Here is a 22,947-nt window from a genome sequence, read left to right as displayed (position 1 = left end):
GCTCTGATCTAATCGGTATCCCTGAGCTTGAGCAGGCATACGTATGGGTGCAGTGCAGCTCAAGGATATGAGATTGGGGGCTTGGATCTCTGGTTTTTAGGGAGGGCTACTTCTCTCCTGCTTCAAAAGAGACATATGATTAATCTGTTCAGAGGGGGGTATTGAAAATATCTCTTATCACGATTAAGCAGGAATAAGACTCTCCTCTCGGTAGATTCTCAGCGTCAGTCAGTGCAGTGGCAGTTGAGACAAAGTCTGCAAGAAAAGGCTGGGAAACCAGTTAACTCGTTCCTTTGCTAAGGTGTAGCTAGTAACATGTCTTAGATATATTCCTTAGTTGCAGGGAGTTGTTTTCCTTAGAACTGTCTCTGTCAAATCCATATGCATTTGCAGATATGTGCAGGTTTCTCAGCCTATGTTTGTGCATAGCCACAGAGTCCTTCCCAAAATCTTAACTGTAAAATAAAGACTCACAGGATGGCTGAGCAAATCGGGCCAAAACCACAGCTGGAGACAGAAACAATTTATTTAGTTGTGCAAGTTTTTTGAAACCTTGACCTACCTGCTTGGGAAGGACTGGCAGACTATTCAGTGTGCGAAATAACTAAATAAAGGTAGCTCACTCAGATAACAACTCTCTCCCTCACTCATCCATTCCTTGGAACAATGAGATACTAAGTCTCCAAGGACCAGTGTTTTTCCTTGCACAGACCAACTGAATGAGTACACTCATTGCACAATGATCAAATTAACTATTCAATACTGACTTCTGGCATCATTGTTCAATGAACCTTTCCACTTTCGTTCAGAAGTCATATCTAATCTCATGCTAGATAAAACTGGAACCTTGTGGAAAAAATGACTTCTCTATCTTTGTGAAAAAGTCTCTGATCAGCTTAGACAAGAAAACTGAAAATCAAATACCTTCAATTTTCTTTTCAGGCCAAATACTAAAACTCAGATAATAAAGTTGTCCTCAATTCATAGCTACCAACAATTAGCCTGGATGGGGAAATGATGATTAGATGATGGGGAAATCACATCTGACTAAGCTGGTAACCTTTGATTAGACAACTGGCTTGGCGGATGTGGGGAGAGCAGTGGATGTTGTTTATCTTGACTTAAATAAGGCTTTTGATGCTCTCTTCCATGACATCCCCATAGACAAACTGATAAAGTATGGACTAGATAAGTGGGCGTGAGCTGGACTGAAACTGACTGAACTGCCAGGCTTAAAGGATTGTGATTAGCAGCACAAAGTCCAGCTGGAGGGCAGTGACTGGCGGTGTGCTCCAGAGGTCAATACCGGGGCCAGCCCTGTTCAACATCTTCATCAACGAGCTGGATGATGGCACAGAGTGCACCCTCAGCAGGTTCGCACTGGGAGGAGTGGCTGATACACCAGAGGGTTGTGCCCCCACTGAGAGGGACCTCGATAGGCTGGAGAAATGGGCCGACAGCAACCCCAGGCAGTTCAACAAAGGGAAATGCAAAGTCCTGCACCTGGGGGCAGATAACCCCCAGCACCGCTACAGCCTGGGGGCCGACTGACTGGAAAGCAGCTTTGCAGAGAAGGACCTGGGGATGCAGGTGGACAAGCTGAACATGAGCCAGCAACGTGCCCTTGCAGCAAAGGCAGCCAACAGCATCCTGGGCTCCGTTAGGTAAAGCACTGCTAGCAGCTCAAGGGAGGCGATCCTTCCCCTCTGCTCAGCCTGGTGAGGCCACATCTGGGATGCTGTGAGCCAGGTCTGGGCTCCCCAGTACAAGAGAGAGGTGAACTTACTGGAGAGGCTCCAGTATGATGGAGCGTTTGGAGCATCTGCCATGCAAGGGGAGGCTGACAGAACGGGGTTGTTCAGCCTGGAGCTGAGAAGGCTCAGAGAGATCTTATCACTGTGTGGAAACACCTGATGGGAGTGGGGGGGTTAAAGAAGATAGAACCAGACTCTTCTCAGTGTTGCCCAGGGAATGGACAAGAGGGAATAGGCACAAACTGAAATTCAATAAATTTCATTTAAACGTAAGAAAAAAAACCCCCTTTTTTATGATAAGTGTGATCAAGCAGTGGAACAGGTTGCCCAGAGAGGTTGTGGAGTCTCCCTCTTTGGAGATGCTCAGAATCTGGCTCGACACAGCTTTAGTGACTTTGTGCTGAGCAGGGCCTTGAACTAGGTCATCTCTGGAGGCACCCTCAACTATTCCGTGCTTCTATGTGATTCTGTGATGGCAAATAAATTGCTATGAATACATCTTTGTTCCAATACAGTTGAATTAGCATGCCTGTTTTGCTTGACTTTTATTCTGAAAAAAACTCTAAAAATTTTATGCCTTCAAATCATCTCCTACTGTGTATTTCAAATAATCTATTATATGTTTATGGTCATAAACAGATTTAAAAAATGTTTTTACTGCTTTTTATTTCTGTTGAAACAGCTGAGGGGGCTCAGAGAAAATATATTCTTCCTCTTGCCCATCAAAAGGCATTTCCTGCTGAACTCCAGTCCCTTATTCATCGGCAAATCCAGTGATGCATATACAGGTAGACAGCTACCCACGAACTCCTGAACTGAAGGTAACAGGGATCCTACAGCACTGTATTAAATAACTGCTCAACCTGTACAGCCAATCACATATAGTGAAAAGAAGAATCTAGTTTGGATTTCAGATTTGGGATTACATTTTCAGAGATGCAGACTGAAATCTTTGATTTTGAGCACACTTGATACAAAGTCATGCCAAGTAAAATATTAAAAAAAAAAAATCCCGTTCAGAAAAGAACAACACCCTTTGATAAGGTGCCATCTCTCTCTCAGAGATAACCATAGTTCTAACAGCTGTTTTATTGCCATGTTTTGCAATGTTATGGCACTCTAACAATATTTGGGATATATTTCCTAAAGGTCTACTTATTGGGATTGGGCATTATGTTGGAATTGCAGCACATATTAACGAAACAAGTACTCAAAATCCCTGGAATCTGGTAACTTGCAAATTGTATTGCAAGATGGCATTTATTTTATCAAAAAAAGAAAGAAAGAAAAAAAAGGAACCAGATCTGAATGTTGAAAACCAAAACAAATCAATTGAGATACATTTGCACATATATGGTGATCTGCCAGCCATGCAACTCCAGGCTAGCGCTCCCAGTCTTTTACAAAAGGCATCTCTGCCAGAACCTTTTTCTTTCCCTCATGACACTCGTTAGACCCCACAGTTCTCCTATTTTCCCCTCTCCTCCTCAGCACTTAATGAGCAGAGAGGCCCTGAAAACAGAGGTCTCAAAGACCCTGGTGCTGCCTGTTGTCCTCTCTATGTGCTGCCAGCACTGTTCCTGCCTCCTGGTCCACCTTCCCTGTTGGGACCCAATGCAACAAAAATTCATCTGCCAAACGAATGGGGGATGTCTACGCTACAGGATTGACTCTTGGCATTAGCACTGGAGGTTTCGAAGGCCAGATTCTACCATGAGTTTGATGCTAGGCACATCCTCGGTGGGCTCCTACCACCACGTGTCCATACGGCAGCGTCTTCATTGGCATTACACAGCTGGGTTACAGCTAGTAAGTAACAAGCAACTTTCCTGTGTTGTCTAGGCACGAAAAAAAAAAGAGAACTGAACTGCAGCACTGCATCACTATAAGGAAACTTCAGAGTAAGATGAAACCCAGAGGGACAGGACTGAGGTTGGAAAGCGATGCAAGGAAAAGCTGCTCCTACGCTCTGGAGAAGTTGCTATAATGTCCTTGTACACTGGGGGGCAACCAAGCAGCGAGCCTTCGGGAAGGATCCTTGAACCTGATCCTTAGAACGACAGCAGCCCCATTCCCCCTCCTCCTTGGAGCAGACATAGCCTTTGATAATCATCCTTTCAAAAAGCATGTCCGTTTTTTAGAGCAGGTCACAGATCCCTCTCCTTGAAAATAACAGGCAAGATCTGCCTATCTCAGTCTACTGTGCAATCCAGAGTGGAAAGCACTGAATTTTGTTTTCCCACTACTGCAAGCATTTACCTGGAACAACACAAGGCAATACTCTCTGGTTTGATGTCTCTCTGCGTGATGTGCAGTCATTATCTTTAATACACAGGTAAAATACTAATACATGGGGAGGTAAATAGTTCAGTTCCAAGATGAAACTTCACAAAATACAACTGATAACACACCTTGTATAACTAAAGGAGCAAGTATGAAACTGAATACACCGTAGAAAGCAACAGAATGACAAATTGCTTTCCACAGTTCAGTCTTGGGCAAGTGGCCCCAAACATTTGCTGCTTAAATAAAGAAAGAAGGAGCAGTTAGGGAAAAAGAAATGAATGCTGGTAACTTAGAGGGAAATGGATCATTTTTTATGGCTTTATCACGCCAAAAATCATTTGAAGACATTTTACAGCAGACACTTCCACCCTTTTCCTCCATGAAGCGATCCCTCTACCATTCAGAAATATCGTATGTCATCATTGCCACATCTCCTTCTTACACCATTCTCCCTATCTTTTGACATGATCCAGGGACTTGTACCAATTCCTGGGCACTGATGCTAAAGCTGTGAGTTCTGCCAAGGCAAAGACATCTATGATTCATCCTGACTTGTATCTGGAAGAAAAGCATCTCCCACAAACGACCTGACTCACTGAAAGTCAAAGAAACTTAATGAGATCACTGTGAAAGACAGAATGAACATTGGAAAAAACCCACCAATTGTGATGTTACTATTACTGCAAGTCCTCCAAATGAGAACCAAAACTTCCTTGAATGGTTTGCTTGCATGACATGCCTGCTTAAATGGGAGTATGTGTCAGCCATCCATAAGAGAAAGAAAAAGGAAAGTGTCATGAAGATAAGATGGCAGACTTGTTTCTTGCCTCGTTTCATTCAGCCATGACTAGTTCTGTTAAAGTGGGACGGAGGAGGGGTTGGTTAGCTCAAGACATCTCATTTTCATCTAAATGTGTCATTTGTGTAAACATGATAGAGAGATGATCTTTATTTATTTGATTTTATGTATATGGAAATAAAACCAGATGAGAAAGGTCAGACCCAGGGTACTTCTAACTTTGAAACTCTCATCATTGCCATAAAAGCTGATATTAAGTACAATAACTGATCATACTGATAACTCAAGTCCTGAACTAATGTAAAAGGACAGAAAAGATGGAACTTCTTAAATTTATAGCACCACACTACAGTTCTTCAATGCCTTTAACATTTTTAATATTTTAGCACTTCTATTGCTGAAACACTTATTCTATCCCTTCTCATGAATTAGTAACATTTTAGATTGTGTTAACACCTGAAATACATTTTCGACTTCAGAATGAGCACCATAATAATTTTTCTGTTTTAAACACTGTTTTTGAAACTGTACATAGTTTTTCTGCTTGCTGTTTTTAACAAAGACCCACTAAGTTATTATTTTGAACTCTTAGAAACAGATATAGGACGTTTTTATGGAGACATACAAGTTCTAGAAACAGTTTTCTCTGAATAAATTTGTAAATAAAAGCATTGATATATGTGATGGCCACATCTCTCTTCTCCCTGCAGGTTCACAATTCTTGTTATGCTGCTACAGATCTACAGTCAGTCTGTGAGCCTGAATCAATGCCAGCTTTCTCTTTGTGTAACAGAGCAGAGATAGAATTGACCATTAAAATTTTAATGTTCTGATGGAGTTAAACCTCAAAGAAAATATTGACAAAGACAAAGGTAAACATTGCAAAGTTCCTTTCCCAGCTTCACACTGGAATCGGAGCGTTATGATCTCAGCTCCTGGAGCACGGGTTTACATAGTGCTTCAAGTCCTGCAGTCCTGTAAAATCACATCACCTCGTCCTTTCTCTATTTTTATGGCTCCACAGAAGCCTCGCTCTTCCCTTAAAAATTCCTCGTCCCAGGAGATATTGAGTTAATGGAAGTTAGTGACCTAATGATGGCATAAAGCAAATTGAGACGACAACCATCTTTCATTTTCTGGCCTTGTCCTGTTTGTCCCGGTTGAGACCCTTGTGCTCTAGCCCTCTCAGCACCTACAAAGTGTTTCAAGCACATTCTGGGGGCTCACTCTTCCAAGCTTTTCTCTTCCACAGGTGTGACATGAGGGGGATTCATGAAGAGCCACAAAACGAAAGAAACCATAAAATGTGGCTTCTTTGTAAGGCAGGATGAGAGTTACGAAGGTTTGCCACACACTGAGCCCTGGTTTGGGCCAGCAGTGGAGACATAATCATCAACAAGAAAAGGTAGCTGAAGCTTCCATAGGCTTGTTATAATTAACAAGAGTTTACCTAAGGGAAAATTGTTTTTCCTGAGAATAAATTACTTACTCTACTCTTGAAAACATACAAAGAGGATGAAGGTGGTGTATCTCTGCAGAGGCACTTTATGCTCAAATCTAACCATTTAATTGTGGTGGTGTCAGTCCATATCATGCAGAGCTCGTAAGAGCTGATCACTCAACAGTGCATTTTGAACAGTGTTGATTATACATGTACAACATACCTGGCAACAGCCTCTTTGTGTCACTGTTCATTAACAATATTGCATTAGCAGATGGTTTCATGTGGCTTATCATATAACATAGGAAATGGATATGACAAGTTTTCAGGACAGAGGAAGCACAGCTTAAATACAGTGTATCACTTTCACAAACACAGGATTTTCAAAACTCTGGCAATATTATAAAAATAAGAATGAAGCTTCACATGAAATGAAATACAAATAACTGGACTTAATTATTTACTATACAATAATTCCTGATAGTACTTTGCAGAACTGTAAAGAGCAAACACCATTTCACTCAAAGCTAGATGCATGACGGAAAACAGAAAAGAGATACGACTTTAAATACTGTCATACCCAACGTCAAGATTTAAGTGGCTTACAACCATTCATAAAATTCTTATTTTGGCCAAGTTTATTTTTTCAATTACAGTATCAAAGTCAAGAGGCCATTTTTTTAAGAAGGAAGAAACAGCAGCTGTTTCCTATAGATTGATTGTTTAGGTGCCTATACATGGATTTGCAGAGCAGACCTAGGCAGACTTTCATGACAAGCTCAGTCAGTACTTTCATTTCATTTATACAGAACAAGCAGGATCCAGTATAAAATAATTACTTTACAGTTAATGCTTTTAAACAATAGGCTTCAATCTTTTTTATTTTCCAATTATCTTTCACACCCAAATCTGTTTTTGACAGTAGCTGGGAATTAACTGATCCCATTTAACATTACTGCTAGTCGTAACACAATTGCACCCTGCATGGCCTCTGACACCTGTTTCATCTTCCTGCAGCTTTTGACTACCAGAAGAAATATCCCCAAACTTGATACTTGAAAAACAAGATAAATAACAACTTCTTTCCTAACTGTCCACTTTTATTACGTCTTCAGTTTATCACACACTTCATCTATTAACTTCCATAAATTGGTTATGAGGAGTTTTGTAATGACTCTTCATGTCGGCTGTTGAGATACCGTGGGCGTACACACCGTCATGTGTAATAGTGTGTTAATACACTTTGGTCAGCAGGAATGAAGTAATAAAGCAGTCAAAATACAGAAGCTTTCAATCTGAGGCATTAGGCAACCAGTTTTGTCAAGTCTCCATTTCATAAAGGTCTGGAATTGCAACTGCTTGGAGGAAGCAAGAGAGGAGGATGCGCCAGCAGCACCAGCACAGCAACAGCACCACTGCTGCTGACCCAGAACGAAAGTGCTCCCCTGGGGAGATCCTTCCAATTGCTTCACGCAGTCCTAGCCCACATATCGAACACAAAAAGCAACAAAGCAGCAGCCAATCAGTGCCACCATAGATGCTGAAATCACAGTGACTGCACTCCCGGCAACACTAACCAAGAGCCCCAGGCCCACACCTAGAATGATCTGGGCCAGCTGGACCATGCAGGTGAGAGCGGCACAGTCAATGCCCTTCCCTCGCCCATGCTCTCCAGCTTGTTCCCCATCCTGCAGCTTCAGGATCTGCAAATAAGCACAAAACAAAACCCAGTGAAATGAGACAGCGCCAACAATTTGCGGGTCCCAGCCAATGCACTGTCACGACCCCCACGTGCAGCAAGACAGGACAATAGCTCTCAGTTTCCCTTCCATTTTTTCTGCTAGTCCCACAGAGGTTACGGAACTCAAACAGGGATGTTACAAGCGATAATGAGTTTTCCAAGTTCCCCTACATTGTCCCATTTCTCCCATCTGCAATTTTTCCCTCTATCCATTCTTTCAAGGAAAGAATTTAAACTTGATCAGAAAAACCAGTTCAGGTCTATTTGAGCTCTGGCAAACTGACATTTCCCAGTACAGGATGACCTGTCATGGATAATTTAGGTCCAACTCTCACAGTTGAAGGAGAGCCTCAAAGAGATGTTAAGGTGAGTCATACTATGTCCCACGCACATACAGAGCATAATTCATTATAATGGAGCACTGTGCTCTGAAGTTATGGCTCAAAGCACATAAAGGAGTTCAGTACTAAAATCTAAATGTAGTGCTTTTATTGCTGGTGAAAAAAAATAATCTGAAAACAAATGTCCAGACTAGGACTCTACACTACGTAAGACCATTATTAACTACTGGTTATCTGTATATCTGCTATGATATACATAGCAGAGCAAAGGCTTCATTTATTATATACGAGCATCTCATACATAAGCACCCTCTGAGGGTAGTTGATCACAAGAACGGGTTGACCAGAGGGGTTGTAGAGTCTCCATCCTTGGAAATATTCAAACCAGATTGTACATGACCCTGGTCAACCTGCTCCAGGTGGCCCTGCTTGAGCAGGGGGATCAGACTACACAGTCTGTGAGGTCCCTTCTAACTTCAGCTGTTCTGCGATTCCCTCCACGGAGGAACTATTCTGTTCTGTTGGGAAATTATGTGATAGTTTACATACTTATTGTACTTCTTGCATAGGCTGTTTAATGGACAAGGTTGTATTGCAACAAACAAGAGGTTTCCATGCTGTAGGCTAGCTGTGCTGCTGAATTCTGGTATCCAAACATCCTTGCCCATTAAGATGCTCTTTGCTTTTCGCAAGACCTGTTACGTTGCATTTGAGCTGTTACCACACAAAGCTCAAAAGTACTGGAGACAAACGGTCTTTTCCTAATCCAGACAAAATTGATTTTGGATCCTAGGGAATAGCAGCACAGACCAGGAGTTGAAATGGCAGTATTTTAAACCCCAGCATGTGATTTTGGTAGAATGCACAGTGAGGGAAAATGTCTGCTCTCTGTTCTGGAATGATACAGTCCTTTCACCTGGAGTATTTCCAATTTTAGACACAAATTTATTTTTTTTTAATTATATCTATTTTGCTGGGCTGTGTTCCTATGAGCCAGTAGTTCTGACATTTATACGTGTGTGTCTCACGTCCCACCTGTGGGGAGGAGCAGGTGACTCAGATTCGCAAACCCCCTTTGGTGTGGACTAAGGTGAGATAACACTCAAGGTCCGTATGTAAGCATCAACTTTAATAGAAAATTTCTATAGATACACGTGTTCTGTGAATGTTGGCACTTTCACAACTGTACCTGAGCTATGCGGCTTTATGGGCAATCAAGGCTGGCCTTGTGTTACTTAACAATTTTGACCGTTACTCAGCAGCTTTAAAATTACTTGGAAGACAGGGGAGAGATGGAGACAGAGAGAGACAAACATCACCAGTCCTGGATCCAGCACTGGACCTGCCAATGGGCATATTCAGCATAGAGAGCCCCAGAGACTCATACGTGCCTCTATTTATTGGTCCCAGTTCCTGGATTTCTGGAACCTTCTCTCGCCTGAGTTCCAGGAGTGGTTAAGACACCAGCCAGTCAAGAGGAGTGACACCAGGCCTCTCCCCATGCTTCCATCTTGGGTTTCTTGCAGCATTGTCTGGGCTCAGCGTACAATCACTTGGGGCTCACCCCTTACAATGTGTAACTGAATGCAATCTTGCACTTGATGTTTCCTCTTTATTTTTTTCAATCTTGTATATTATAGAAGACTTGAGCTAAAACTAATTCTGTTAATACCAGATGTAACATAGAATTATATATCATTTAACATCTGGCATAGCAAGTACCAAACAAGAAACAATTGGTTGTCTTACAAATAACATTTGAATATATTAGCCTATTAAATACAAAGTCCATGCACATTTCAGCATATGTTATTTCACTTGTCTCAGAACAGCTCTGAATCAGAGCTAGACTACTATTTTCCCTTTATTCTCTCTCTCTGTCTGAGTTGGCCAGCCCAATGTTAGTTAGGATTGTGATCTCACCCTAAACTGGGTTCATTCCCTGTCCGTTCTTATATCTTTCAAAAACTCTTCATCATGATCGTTCTCTGTTGGAAGGAACAGAGAAATTAACTGAAAAATTAGGAATCAGATCTAAGAAGTATTTAACCACATTGAGACATCGTCCTAGGATTCAATAGAATAATTAAGATTCCTAGTACTCATCATTTAGATAGTGATGCTTAGAAGTTGTACAGAACAGTAGGACATGTTCTCAAGGACTTGATCTAGCCCTGTGCTGGTCTCAACTATGTTTCTGTGTTGTTTCTCAGTGGTTCAATATTTCCTTTATTAACTTATTCAAATGTCTCCAGATATAATGAGAACTTTTCCTAAGTCCTCCCAACTCTCCTTAATCCTTGTTTCCAGCTCTCTCACTAATTTAAGAGACTTGAGAGAACTTTTCCATTAAAGAGCTCAACACTTTACAAGACATGAAGATCCTGCTGTGCCCAGTAACATGATATAAGGAATGCAAGCTTTTCCAGATTTTCCTTGGAAACAAGATTTCATGCTGTGGAGGACCAAAAACCAAACCCAGTTAGAAAGATAATGAGAACGTGGCATATAATCTAATCCTGAACTACATAAAACTTTGTACTTGAATTTCATATCTTTATGAGCTAACAGCTTTTGTAACACTTTGCAGTTAACTAATTCTGCCAGCTTTTGCAGTGTGGTTATTAACCTTAGGAATTCAGAAGTGAAGTCCTCAGTTAATATAGCTGGAAGGAAGGATATAAGGAATGTAGCACTTGAAGGCAACCCAAGTGGAGCCCTGTTATCTGCTTACTGCCTGAACAAGTACTGTGATTGGCTTTGTTTCAGTTGTGATGCTAAGTAATTATTTGTCTCACTGCAGGACTGTTGGGAGGGTTTGGAGCTGGGACCTTAACTCTCTCTGTCAGAAACTTTCCATTCATAATGTGTCACCATAAATAGTTTGAAATTAAAATTAAAAGCTGCTCATCAGTTCTATCCAGTTTTCTCCCAAAATAGACTAAACAGACCCAGACAGATACAAACTTACACTTCCTTAGACATTGAACTCACCTCTTCTTCCCTGTGATACTCTGCAATGAGGTGGAATGGCACTGTGTACAATGTGCTGGACATGACGCCAAAGAGGGAACATAGAGCCAGAGTGGAATAGACATTGGGAAACAAGCCAATTAATCCAGTACCCAGTCCAAAAAGCAGGTATCCAATGAAATAAAGTCCCTTTAATCCCATGTATGGCAGAAGGATTTTCTGCAGGTCTGTGAAAAGAAAGTGAAAATGCTGATAAAACTAAAACAAAACACATCAGCTTTCATCAGGGAGCTCCTTTAAGGGGGTTTATTTTGTAAAATGCAATAAAGGAGATAATCTTACTGATCTTGGAAGTTGCCTCAAATTATTGTAGGTACAAACTTGCCAAAGGATACTTGCTCTCTCTGGGGATAGTTTTATTCTGGCACAGCCAACTCCAGAGAAGAAGTAGTTAACCATTCTGGAAGAACTGCCCTAATTGACAACCTCAGACATTTCCGCTGTTTGATTATAATGTGAACATTTGGCATCAACCTCTGTCTGAGCTGAGAAAAGCTCTAAAGAGATGCCTGTAGTTAAGCTCCAAAGGGGAAAAGATTTCCCTCAAGCCTCTTTTAGATGCTCAGTTCAGCCCCCCAAAAGCTACTCATTTGAGTTTTGATATCACAAGTAATTTTTTTAATCCTTGGTGAAAGCTATGGTGAAATCTATCTGGGGAACTGTGCTAGCATATTTACACACAATTTTGGAAAGCAACATTCATGCTTCTGGCAAGAGCTTCTACTGCACTGTGAAGAAGTTATTTTATGAAGAATGTAGATAGGAGAGGCCATCAGAGGGGCCTTTGAGAACCTACAACTACAGCACTGCTAGGTGAAAGAGCATCTCAGAATGATGCCCATGGCATCCATTTTAGTCTGGCATTTAACTTCAGCATTATTTCCAGTGTTCAGGGTCAGTTCACATGCAGAACAATGCCTTACTTCCCAAGTGACCCCTCATCATGTGGTCAGGAACTGTTTGAGTTAAGGTAAGAGTTTCTAACAATGCTGAGAATGTAACATTTCTTAAAGTTTTAATGTGGAAAAAACCCAGTTAAATTGGCATCACTTTATTTTTTTAAACAATGGCAAACAGCAAACAGTTTAAACACTATATAAACACAGTGTTGGAGTACATTCCTGGGTACTTACATGAATAGACTGATGAAGAAATAGCATTGATGCACAGTCCCCAGCATCCCATCTCTACTCCTGTTTTGTAGGTAAGGTAAAGTGTGGAGTTATGAGGTGCATAAGGACTACCCTCATACACAACCTGAAAGAGACCACAAAGATCACAGACGGCAAGGATGGACTGCATGCATGTAACACCTTCTTCTTATGGGAACAGAGTACCCAAGACAGGACCTCATCTCTGGGAGGGGAAATAATTAGCACCCAAGAAATCTGTTAAGCAGTGCCCTAATCATCCCTTCACCGTTCTCCAGGTTTGAGACTCATTTCTCCCAGGTTCTCACATCCCAGGCTTCTCCTCATTTATTACCCTCTGCCTTTTCCTGGACTGTCCACTCTACACTGACTCATTTGCTCTTTTTCCAACGGGTGTCTTATTTCCCACTCTCCTTCTCTCTCCACTTCTGCGTTCTTGCCTTAGCCTTTCTTTCCCTAATTTATTTACAATTGATTTTTTTGTTTTCTCTTTCAGGCTTACCCCAACACACTCACTCATTCTTCCACCCATTAACTGTCTTACTCAGTTCCTTATTTAGGCAAGCAAAACTTTTTCTTTTAGTTCATATACACTGCAGGAAAAAAACCCCTCCCTCTCATCTACAGAGACAAAAAAAAGGCAAGGAAATGGGAATACTGGGTGGAAACCACAGTAAAAAGGAAATGGCAATGAGAGTATTTGTGCTAGGAGCACATTTGTACCCTGGAAGAAAGGAGGCAGACAGGATCATATAGGCAAGAATCATGGGCAGGGACATACAGCCTGGGAATGGGGTGGAAAAGGGAGCACTGGGCATCATGAAGACAAAGAACTGTTGGCAGAAGGGACTCGGGGAAATGTTTAAAGAGGTATGGCAGGGACAGTCAAATTCGAGGAGACAAAAGCCTTAGGCTACCAAGTAGCTCACTGTGTGCAAAGAGCTGCAGTGCAGGTGAGCGGCCTTGTGCCAACAGTGCCCACGCACTAGGGTAAGGCCAACTGCATCCAAGCAACACCAGCATTACTTCAGTTAGGAAACCGGCCCACCTCGGAGCAGCTCTGAAGCCAAAGCAGGGAATGGATGTGTTTGGAACAGCTCTGAGAGCTTCATTTGAAACAGTTAAATAGACACAAACAGCCTTACAAATACTAAAAGGTTTTCCCCTAAGATCCAACCAGCTCTGGCTCAGAACGAGGGCCTGAGATCAATTAGCTTTTTACAAAACTCTTGTTCAGCCATCCAGATACAACTGGCTCTGCTACTACTGTCATTTCTTCAGGATTATAAGACTGCCTCATTTCTTTTTGGTGGAGGAGGAGATGCTAAGAGGAAGGAGAAGCGAGAGGATTTTACACTTTTACCTGTCCCATGAAATCCGTGAAGAAGAGCATGTTGGACAGGAAAGCCATCCATCCAAAGAGGTGGCTCACACACAGATAGCGATAGTGGGACGGCATGCTTAAAAGTGTCTTCAAGAGTGATTTAAGGGTCATCCTCCTTTCATCCTAAAAGCAAGTATTTAACAATAATACTCTATTATTGCCCTGGGCTAATAAAATAGCTGACAGCAAAGGAAGAAGACCTCAGCATCTTTTCATTGCTAAACCTCCAAAGTTTTTACTTTCTTTTTGCTAGGAAAGGTTGCTTGGGTACTGAATGTCCTTCACTATATATGTCATTTGTAGAGCCATTGCCTAATAAAGTCATCCAAAAGATTCACAGCGACTCTGGGAGAGCTGGGCTACATCAGCAAGGATGTAACATTTCTTGCTGTTATAATCAGTAGGATTATTATTTACTTGTAGATCCAAGTGAAAATTTTCTGCCAAAACAGATTCAGTGGAGTTTCAAAAAAAAAAACCCCAAAACCAGAAACCAAAATAATTTCTTTATGGAGACAATCAACTTTCCACTGAAAATTTAAAGCTGCCACAGAAAAAATGAGACTCAAAATACTTCCTGAGAATTAAAATGTATCAGTTATGGAATATGGCACTTCTGAGACCTCATTCCCATTCCCTTCTTTGTGCTAAATTCCCTAGAAAACTGAACCTCTTCTGGCATATCATTACCATGAGATTTCCACTAAGTACTGTCCTCCCCTCCATGAAGCAGGAAAAGACTGTGATATACCACAGGAGATGCAGCACTCAAAATCCTAGCACCTGAATACCTCATCCCATGGGAGAAATAACGCATTTCAAAATCAAAACCTTCTCTGGGAGCTAGGATTTCAGAATCAAAACTTTTTTGGTGCTCGTTAACAAATCTCACTGATGGGAAAAAACAAAATTTCTCGACATCTTCAATGCCCCACCTTATCTCCCTCCTACTTGTCTGGGCCCTGTGCCCCCAAACTCTCTCTGTTTCTTTTCCAGTCACACTCATCAGATCACTTGTATCACTTTAATTTTTTTTTAGCACTGTAGGTGTGCTTGATGTCAGGCATTTGTGACACACAGTTCTTACTGCTTTAAAGCTCCTGCACGGTTCTTTGCTTTTAAAGAAAAAAGGTATTATTTTATCTGTGCATGATGGAACACTTCCAATTTTCTGTAGTGATGTATGGAGGCAACAGCTATGGGGGAGATGGTAAGGGAAGCTGTATGGTCATGAAATGTGGAAGAACTGTAAAAGTTATGTTCATTACTGGAAAGCTGAGTTTTGTCTTCAATTTGCTGTAAGATAATGACATTTTTTCCTTCCTTCAATGTTCTACTTACTTTTCACAATTCTGCTTTCCTTTCAACTAGGTTATGCTGCAAGCTACTCTATGAATAATCACCACATATAAAGTTGGAAAAAACTTTGCTACAGCGGGAAGTTTTTAATCCTCGTAGGAATGCCAAAATTCAAGTTGCCAACTTTCACCTTGAACTGCGTATTGTCCAAATCCCTTGGAATTTCTCTTGGCATCACTGTCTCTTTTAAACAGGGTAAGCTTTCTATTCTTCTACAATTATAAAAAAAAACCAACAAAAAAAAGTTCCACATTGTCTCATTAGTGTTATTTCAAGGATAATTACTACCATTTGACTTGGCCTATTTAATTTGCTCAACTCTTCCACACAGTTCTTTAAAACAGCCTTTCCAATCAAAGTGTTAACATAAGGTCAGGGAACTACAAAGGACACTGCTGTAATTAGAAACAATAATTTGACAGCTAGATAGAAATGCTTGCTTTCTATTTAGGTATTTTAGAGAGTGGAAATGGAAACTGAAAAGTTTAATGCACACATTCAATACACACTAACACACAAACCCCGTGCTAATTTAAATGATGTGCTGAAGTTTGGCTCCACTTAAGTTCCTTACCCTTCAAAAGCTCACAATACCCAATCATTTTCTCTATAAAATCACAACTCAAGGCCTGAGATGATTCATAAGGATGCAGAGGAATTGATACCACTTGGGTTTTATGGCAGTAGATCCTGAGTAATTTGGCACTAAACTAAAGAACAAAAGACGAATTACTTTGGATGTCTGTTCATACTGTAGTAGTTAAAATCTCATTAATAATCACAGTAGCTATTAGCATGTAAGAGCACAGTCCTTAATTTAGAAGATACAGGACCATGATGCTTGCAGCACAAAAAGAGACACAGAAAAACAGGAAACCAAACCACTTCTTCAAGGAAGCAATTACAGTAATGAATGAACTCAGAAACATGTGCTACAAGAGACAGACCATTAAGGCAGTAAGTGTCCAGAATTTATACGTGCCCAGGCACATCAAAGAAACATGGGACAGATCAAAGCACTGTCAGCCTCTGACAGGCTGTCCAGCTAAAAATATACAGAGGGCAATGGCACAAGCTTGCCCACAGTGGACGCCAGAGCTTTGGCTCTGGCATCAGATGTTACTCATTCAGTGGCATTAGTTCTTGCCAAGGTAGAGGCTCCCCCAATCCATAGCCTGCTGCCCTTGCTTTCACTGCATCTGCTCTCTCTTCTTCATTTACCTTCCTTTCTTTAGGGCCCACATGGGCCAAGCAGTCAATGACACTCAGCATCTCTGACAATTTGGAGGATATCCAGAGTGAACAGTGCTGGTGAAGGATGCTGGCTGCTCAAGTTGGCCTACAGTGAGGAAACAGGGACAGAATTGCAGTGTGCTGGCCATATTCTCCCAACAAACTGTTGCTTTGCTGTCTGCCCCTCTCTGTGTTTGTCTGGCATCCTCATCAGGCAGTGTTCATCTGCTATTCTACCTTTGTGCTGTATCTGCTGAAATAATATTTTTCTTCAGGTTAGGAATAACAAGTGTTACTATAATACAAATGATAAATAGTAAAAGGTAATAAATCCCTTTTATTTGTAGCTTAAACATGAGTTTAGGGTTCTAACTTATAACCACCTGCACATTTTCAGGATTTTTTACCTGATTTATCAAGACCTGTATCACGGATAGATATATGTAACGCCAAGAGATCAGAGGTGAAATTAAAACAACAAGTAATTGTTTCATTAGCCTTTGCTTACCTAGTGTACCATAGAGTGCAGTGAGAATTCCTAGCACTAAAAATCATCAACAAAACAGTAAAAACTATTATCTGTTCTCAAGACCATTCTAGAAACGTACTCTCCAGATATTTTTCAGGTAGATTCACTTTTTCCTAGTTGCTTTAGATTGAAGCAATCTCTCATAAAGATGCAGCAGAAACAAAGTAAGTGATGATTTGAAAGTACTTGCTATCCTCACCTACCTAAAAGTTCTGCCAAAGACACGGCTACAATATTACTTCAAAATAAAACTAAAAACTCCAGAAGCAAGGTAGCATTGCTGTAGAAGTAGCAGTTTTAAACCCATCAGTGCTGTCATAAAGTCCCAAGTGAAATGCTGAGCAGCAGCAAACCCAAATGTTTACTAAACAAGAGAACACTTCATATATACTATGTATGAAAGTGTGTGGACTTCAGTAGGAGTTACAGATGTATATAAAAGATTAACAGTTTGTAGTGCTTGTCCATGATTTAATGTTAATTCGATCAGGACTGAAGGACAAAGTAGATCCTCTTGACAAAGTTCACAAGGAGGACATCAAGAGACTGACACAGAGCAGAAACCTGAACCTGGCTCTCCCTCATCCCTGCCAACTGTTCAAAGCACCAGGACTAGTCTGTCTCATTCCTCTTGCTGGAAATACTTTAGAAATAAAAAAAAGAGAAAAGAAAGCAGGCTTTCTCCTGACTCTGTATCCTGGTGCATGATTCTTCTTCTGTGTGTACGAAAGGGTTCCATTCCAAACACTCAGCATTAAATAAAGGGCCTCCAAGGATGCAACGATGTCTTACAAAATCATCTCTGCACTTACCTCTGTACGTGATGTAACAGCGCATTTCCCGGGTCTAGCTGCAGCTTTTATTTCGGTACATGTCGATTTTAAGTAACAATTCTTTATTTCCTCTTCTATGGACCTATATTTATAGGATCCAGTCACGTCCAACAAGAACTTTGTTTCTTCATGTTCGTATCTGAGTGGGACTTCAGGAATACTGCGCAGATGTACGGAAAGGCAGATTAGGAAAACCAAGGCTGCAAAGAAGAAAATCACCTGGAATTCCGATGCCAAGGAATATCCTAGTACAGTCTGACTCCAATCCATAGCACCTGTCAGGTAACCTAGGGCTCCTCCCAAACCTATGGGGGTGGGAAAAAAGGAGAAAAAGATCTACTGGCATTAATAAAATAACCAAACAGAACACAATACCCTCAACATGGGATCCCCTTTAGAAATGACTGAATAATCACTATTCAGATATTAATCACAAGCTATAGGAATACTGAGCTAACCACATACATGACCAGTTACCAAAACATCTCTTGAAAAATCTCCTCAGCTCTGGTGGAAAGAGCTCTCCAAAAAATCACTCAGCATATAGCAACATGGGCCTCCAACTCTTTTCTTGACTCTGAAGCTTTCTTTTCTTTGAAACAGTGAGTAATACAAAACAAAATTCTACTGAAATTTATGGGTTTTTTAAAACGTCACAGAACAAATATTTTTTAAATTATATTGATACTATCTATAGTTTAGACTTCGTAAAATGTAGTTTATATAGCTGAATCTAAATAGAAATACTGTCTCCATGTGAACTTTAAAAAAAGGAGATAAAAGCAAAAGCATTGTTTTGTAGTTATCAAAATCCAAGCACCTCACCACTCAGAAAAGAAAACAAAAAGGATCAAATACAAATGTGTCATTCCGCTTACTGATTTTCTCAGAAAAGTTAGAATAAAAGGTAAAATGAGAATGCTACCTTGTTGTCTTGAATTTAATAAAACCAGTGATGAGTCCAATTTTTTTACAATTTCTTCTTTTTGTTATTAGTGCACGCAGTTTCAGAAGCGCAAGAAAGCGCACACTGTTACATACAGTACAGAGCTCTGGTAGGGGAAGCAGCTTGTAGAGTCTTGACACCTTGTTAACCAGGTGGCTCTGCAGGACATGGGGGTTAAGCAGGATAGAAGCATTTGAAAGAGTTGGAAGATTTCTACTCTTCTGCTTAGGAGAACTGAAGACAATGTGTGGCAGAACCATTCTGCCTAACAAAAAGTAACAGAGGTAAGAGGACCTACATTTGCTTCACCTACAAAACATGAGACTTTGATTTCATTCTGGGCTTTCTGTACTTTTTTCTGTCTTGGGTCTGATTATGGCCCTCCTTCTTTGTGTCCTACTGCATTTTACAGTTGCATGTTCTCATTAAGAACAATTAAGCTGTTACTAACTTTTTGAAAAAAAACTACACTAAATGTTTGCACAGAGTGAATGTTTGATGTTTGAGGTTGTCTTTGCATACTGTTTTGAGAAAAGGCAATCATGAGACTGCAATGCAGTCTAAGTGCTGTGTTGGATATGTGCACTCTTCCCTCCGCTTGTCTTAGTGGTCCCAAGTTTCATAACTGCAAAGCTATCAAGTTTCATGTTCAAACCTTAAACTGAAGACAAACTGGAGAGCAAAATCTTGGAGATATTTACTATAAAAAGAAGGAACTAAAGGGGGGGGGGGGGGCGGGGGGCGGAATATCTAAAACAGAAGCTAGAAAAGAAATGGGAAGATTGCTCTGTGTGTCCAATAGGGATAGAACAAGGAATGATAAACATAAATTGTAGGGAATGGATATTAAGCTTAGATTTTAGGGAAAACTGTCTAACAAAGCCACTGAAGTGCTGGAACAGACTGCCTTGGGAGGGCTGCAGAACCCCTGTCAATGTAATTACCTATCAAGACTAGGTGATTACCCATCAGGAATGGTTAAGTTACTGATGGTCTTGCTATAGAGGGCACAGGGTGCTTAACAAAATAATGCAATCTGTTCCAGTCCTACTTAATGTGATTTGACCTACATCCCTTTTCACACCTTAGTACACATATGAATCAGCTAAATCCATAGCTCCAAATTTGGAAATCAAGACTTTTTTAGTATCAGCCAAGGAAAAACTGCAACCAGAGTTCGGCTGAAGGCAAGAATTTATTACATAGAGTCTCACTTCCTTCACTGTTCAAACAAGTGATTGTTAAAAATTTTATCTGTCAGTTTCTAATGGATAATACTGATTTCATTCCCATGTGGCTTTAAGGTTCCCTTATAATCTGTGTTCCTGGACACAGCTATTTCGTATGTCCAAAATCAGCCTGTTGTCAAAAGCTACTATACCTCCCTCCTCAACTGGAGTAACTGCCACTGAACCTACCTGCCTCTGCTCTTGGTACAGCTCAGTAACCACAAAAATCTGCATCAACACACAGACTGCATGAGTTCTCATATAGTCTGCTTTTTGTCTAGTCCTTTCAATCCTCCTGATTCACATTACAGGTACACAGCCTTATGTATCTTCCCTGTGCATTTTCTCAACACAGGGCTCATGTAGTGCAGAAGGTTTCCTTCTGTAATTCAGCAAGATTTCAAACATGTAAAGGCAAATGAAGCTCTTAATTTGCAAGAGCCTGGACTAAACCACTTGGACTTACTTTGTGGAAGTTGTTAAGTTCTGAATTGTACACACAATTCCTATTTCTATATAGGAACATACTGGAGCACTACTGAAGAATGGAAATCAACTATTCTGGTTTGTGCAGCTCTTGCTCTATGTCACTTGCTGAGTCAAAAATGTTATTTTTATGTGCTATGGCAAGGAAACAACTTACATGCCTTAGTATTTGCTTCACCAAAAACTTAAAAAAAATCAGAACAAGTTGAATAAACACTACTTCACTTTTTTAAATAATTAATTGCTCTTACTTAAATCATGGCTATGTTGCTGTGAATGTTTATGCCTGCAGCCTTCTGCAGCAGAATTCTTGTAGCAGCAATCACAAGTTGCTGTTCTCTGGAGTAGTGAAAACCCACCAACAAGAAACTCGTGACTGAAGCGCGAGATCAGTTCATTCAAGATTAGAAACACAGTGAGGATAAAATCCACGCAATTACCTTCCCCTCCTTCGTGAGGTAGGAAGGAAAAGAAGGGATCTGAGTACCTGTAAAGAGGGCGTGGTAATGCAGACCCTTCTCTTTATCCTGATGAGAGCAGACATCAAATAAATATGCTTTGATGGGGCCATCAATAAAGTCAGCTGCAAAATCAAAAAGCACTACTCCCAGCATGGTAATGGCTATTGCCCACGTCCGCTGCTTGTCTCTCTCACTGACGAAAGCTACAAAAAGAAAAACAGCCTCATTCTGACAGCAAAAGTGCCATTTTCTGCAAAACCACATTTTATCTTTCCTGATACCTCCAAATCTAAACAATGCTTAGTTATGCAAGAGAGAGCAGCGATACCAGAATCACATCAGAGAAGCAGGATAATTGAGTCTGTGTAGCTCTGAGCTGTGCTAAGTTGACTTACTGCCTTGAGTCAGCACAAGCTCGGGGTGCTCCAAGCTCCACAATCAACAGCATCACTAGCCTTAATCTACTCCTTCGCAGCGCCATGGCATGCTATGTACATGCATTTTGTAGTACTTTTTTGGTTTATTCTATTTGTCCCACGCTTCCATTGTTTTAGATAATCAAGAGTTGACTGTAACATCTCTTTGGGGGCAAATGAATGCACCGATGATATCCAGGAAGAGGGAATAAAACAATCCATAAAAACACAGACCTCCCCCCTCTGCCAAGTCATAATGACAGCAACAAATTTCCATCAAGACTTTGAGAAGTTACATCTCAAGCTGAAATATAAAGGTATCTAGGGATGTTGCTCCTGTTTGATTTTGCATATTCCAGGTGCAACACGGTTTCCTCGGAGTTAGGGATTTCTATTATTCACCAGGATAACACAGTCCTGAGTCAAGCCAGTGCTGCAATAATTAAAGATATGTATTTTGAATGCTCATCTATCTAAAAGAGGGATCAACAGATATTCCGTTTGGATGTGCATTACATCACACAAACAATATCGACCATTTAACTTAACACGGTAGATTTTAGTTTGTAAAAACTTCTCTGAGCTTAAGCAGTGCTTTACTCATATGAACTGATCAGGCAACCACACCAGCATACTGTAAACACATGCAGAAACTACAGAACACAACCTCTAGGGTACACAACATGCAGCATTAGGATTGAATGTATACGAAGATTTCAGTGTTCCCCAGCTCCTCCAATGCAGCTGAGTAACATGAGGCCCAATTTTAACAGGCCATTTTAGCAGGGAAAAAAGGAACCCCTCTTTTCTTTCCTATTCAAAAGGCTAGGATGAGTTTTGTCTGTCAGCTCAGCACACGCCCCTCACTCACCTGAGATCATCACGTCCCCATTGAGGTACAAAGCCATGCCTAACAGCATTATGACGCCCAGACCCAGAATGTAAGGTCGCCTCCTGCCCCAGCCGCAGGTGCAGTGATCACTGGCTGAACCTACCACGGGCTGCAGCACGAAGCCCAGGATAGGGCTGATGAGCCACACCAGGCTGTAGAGGTTCTTGGGCAGCCCTACACTGAGCAGTACTGGCGTGACAAAGGCGGCCTCCACGGCATAGCAGAACTCCCGGCCGAACATCGCCATGCTGTGCATGACCAGCCTTCCCACCGCTCGCTTCTTTGGCACCACTGCTCCAGTCCTTGTCACTGATTGCAGCAGAGCCTCCTCCTCTTCTCTGCTGCTGTCCATGTCGACCTTGGCCGCCTCAGAACAGGGCAGAAGAGCCCTGTGGAAACTCTCCTTTGTTAAGGTCATCGCTCTGACTACGCACAGCGCTCCGGCAAGTCAGTGCTGCCTCCCCTGGCTGACATGGAGCCCAGATCATATGCCCGGTGGGATCGGTCTGTGCTGGGGGAGGGACTCACATACTTTTCATGGCTCTGTGATCACAAGTTATGCCAGGAAGGGGGCGGGGAAGCGTGTGTTAACATTAGCAGATCTGAGCTCTTGGGTGTCTGCAAAGCTCCCAA

The 22,947-nt window shown here is 41.3% G+C and overlaps 1 protein-coding gene across 1 annotated transcript; it reads right to left on the bottom strand.

Annotated features, from left to right (window-relative positions):
* Positions 1-7,160: 7,160 nt before the first annotated feature.
* SLC45A2 (solute carrier family 45 member 2) lies at positions 7,161-22,836 on the bottom strand. The gene is made up of 7 exons (XM_049795165.1): positions 22,294-22,836; positions 21,033-21,209; positions 17,864-18,189; positions 13,910-14,053; positions 12,529-12,652; positions 11,357-11,562; positions 7,161-7,983 (listed from the first exon to the last, which is right to left on the bottom strand). Exons 1-7 carry the CDS (start codon positions 22,730-22,732, stop codon positions 7,759-7,761), a joined length of 1,641 nt encoding a protein of 546 aa, XP_049651122.1. The 5' UTR covers positions 22,733-22,836; the 3' UTR covers positions 7,161-7,758.
* Positions 22,837-22,947: the final 111 nt, after the last annotated feature.

This window comes from Accipiter gentilis, chromosome Z (genome assembly GCF_929443795.1).
Source record: "Accipiter gentilis chromosome Z, bAccGen1.1, whole genome shotgun sequence".
In the NCBI taxonomy this organism is placed as follows: Eukaryota; Metazoa; Chordata; class Aves; order Accipitriformes; family Accipitridae; genus Astur; species Astur gentilis.
The sequence above is the reverse complement of the archived record's forward strand: the minus strand, read 5'-3'. Positions and strand labels throughout refer to the sequence as shown.

Coding starts and splice junctions, on each gene's coding strand:
- SLC45A2 (XM_049795165.1), bottom strand. CDS start 22,732: ATGACCTTAACAAAGGAGAGTTTCCACAGGGCTCTTCTGCCCTGTTCT. Junction 11,563..12,528: donor TTCTTCATCAGTCTATTCAT/GTAAGTACCCAG, acceptor TTCTTTTCACAG/ACCTGCAGAAAATCCTTCTG. Junction 7,984..11,356: donor AGTATCACAGGGAAGAAGAG/GTGAGTTCAATG, acceptor GCTTATTTGCAG/ATCCTGAAGCTGCAGGATGG.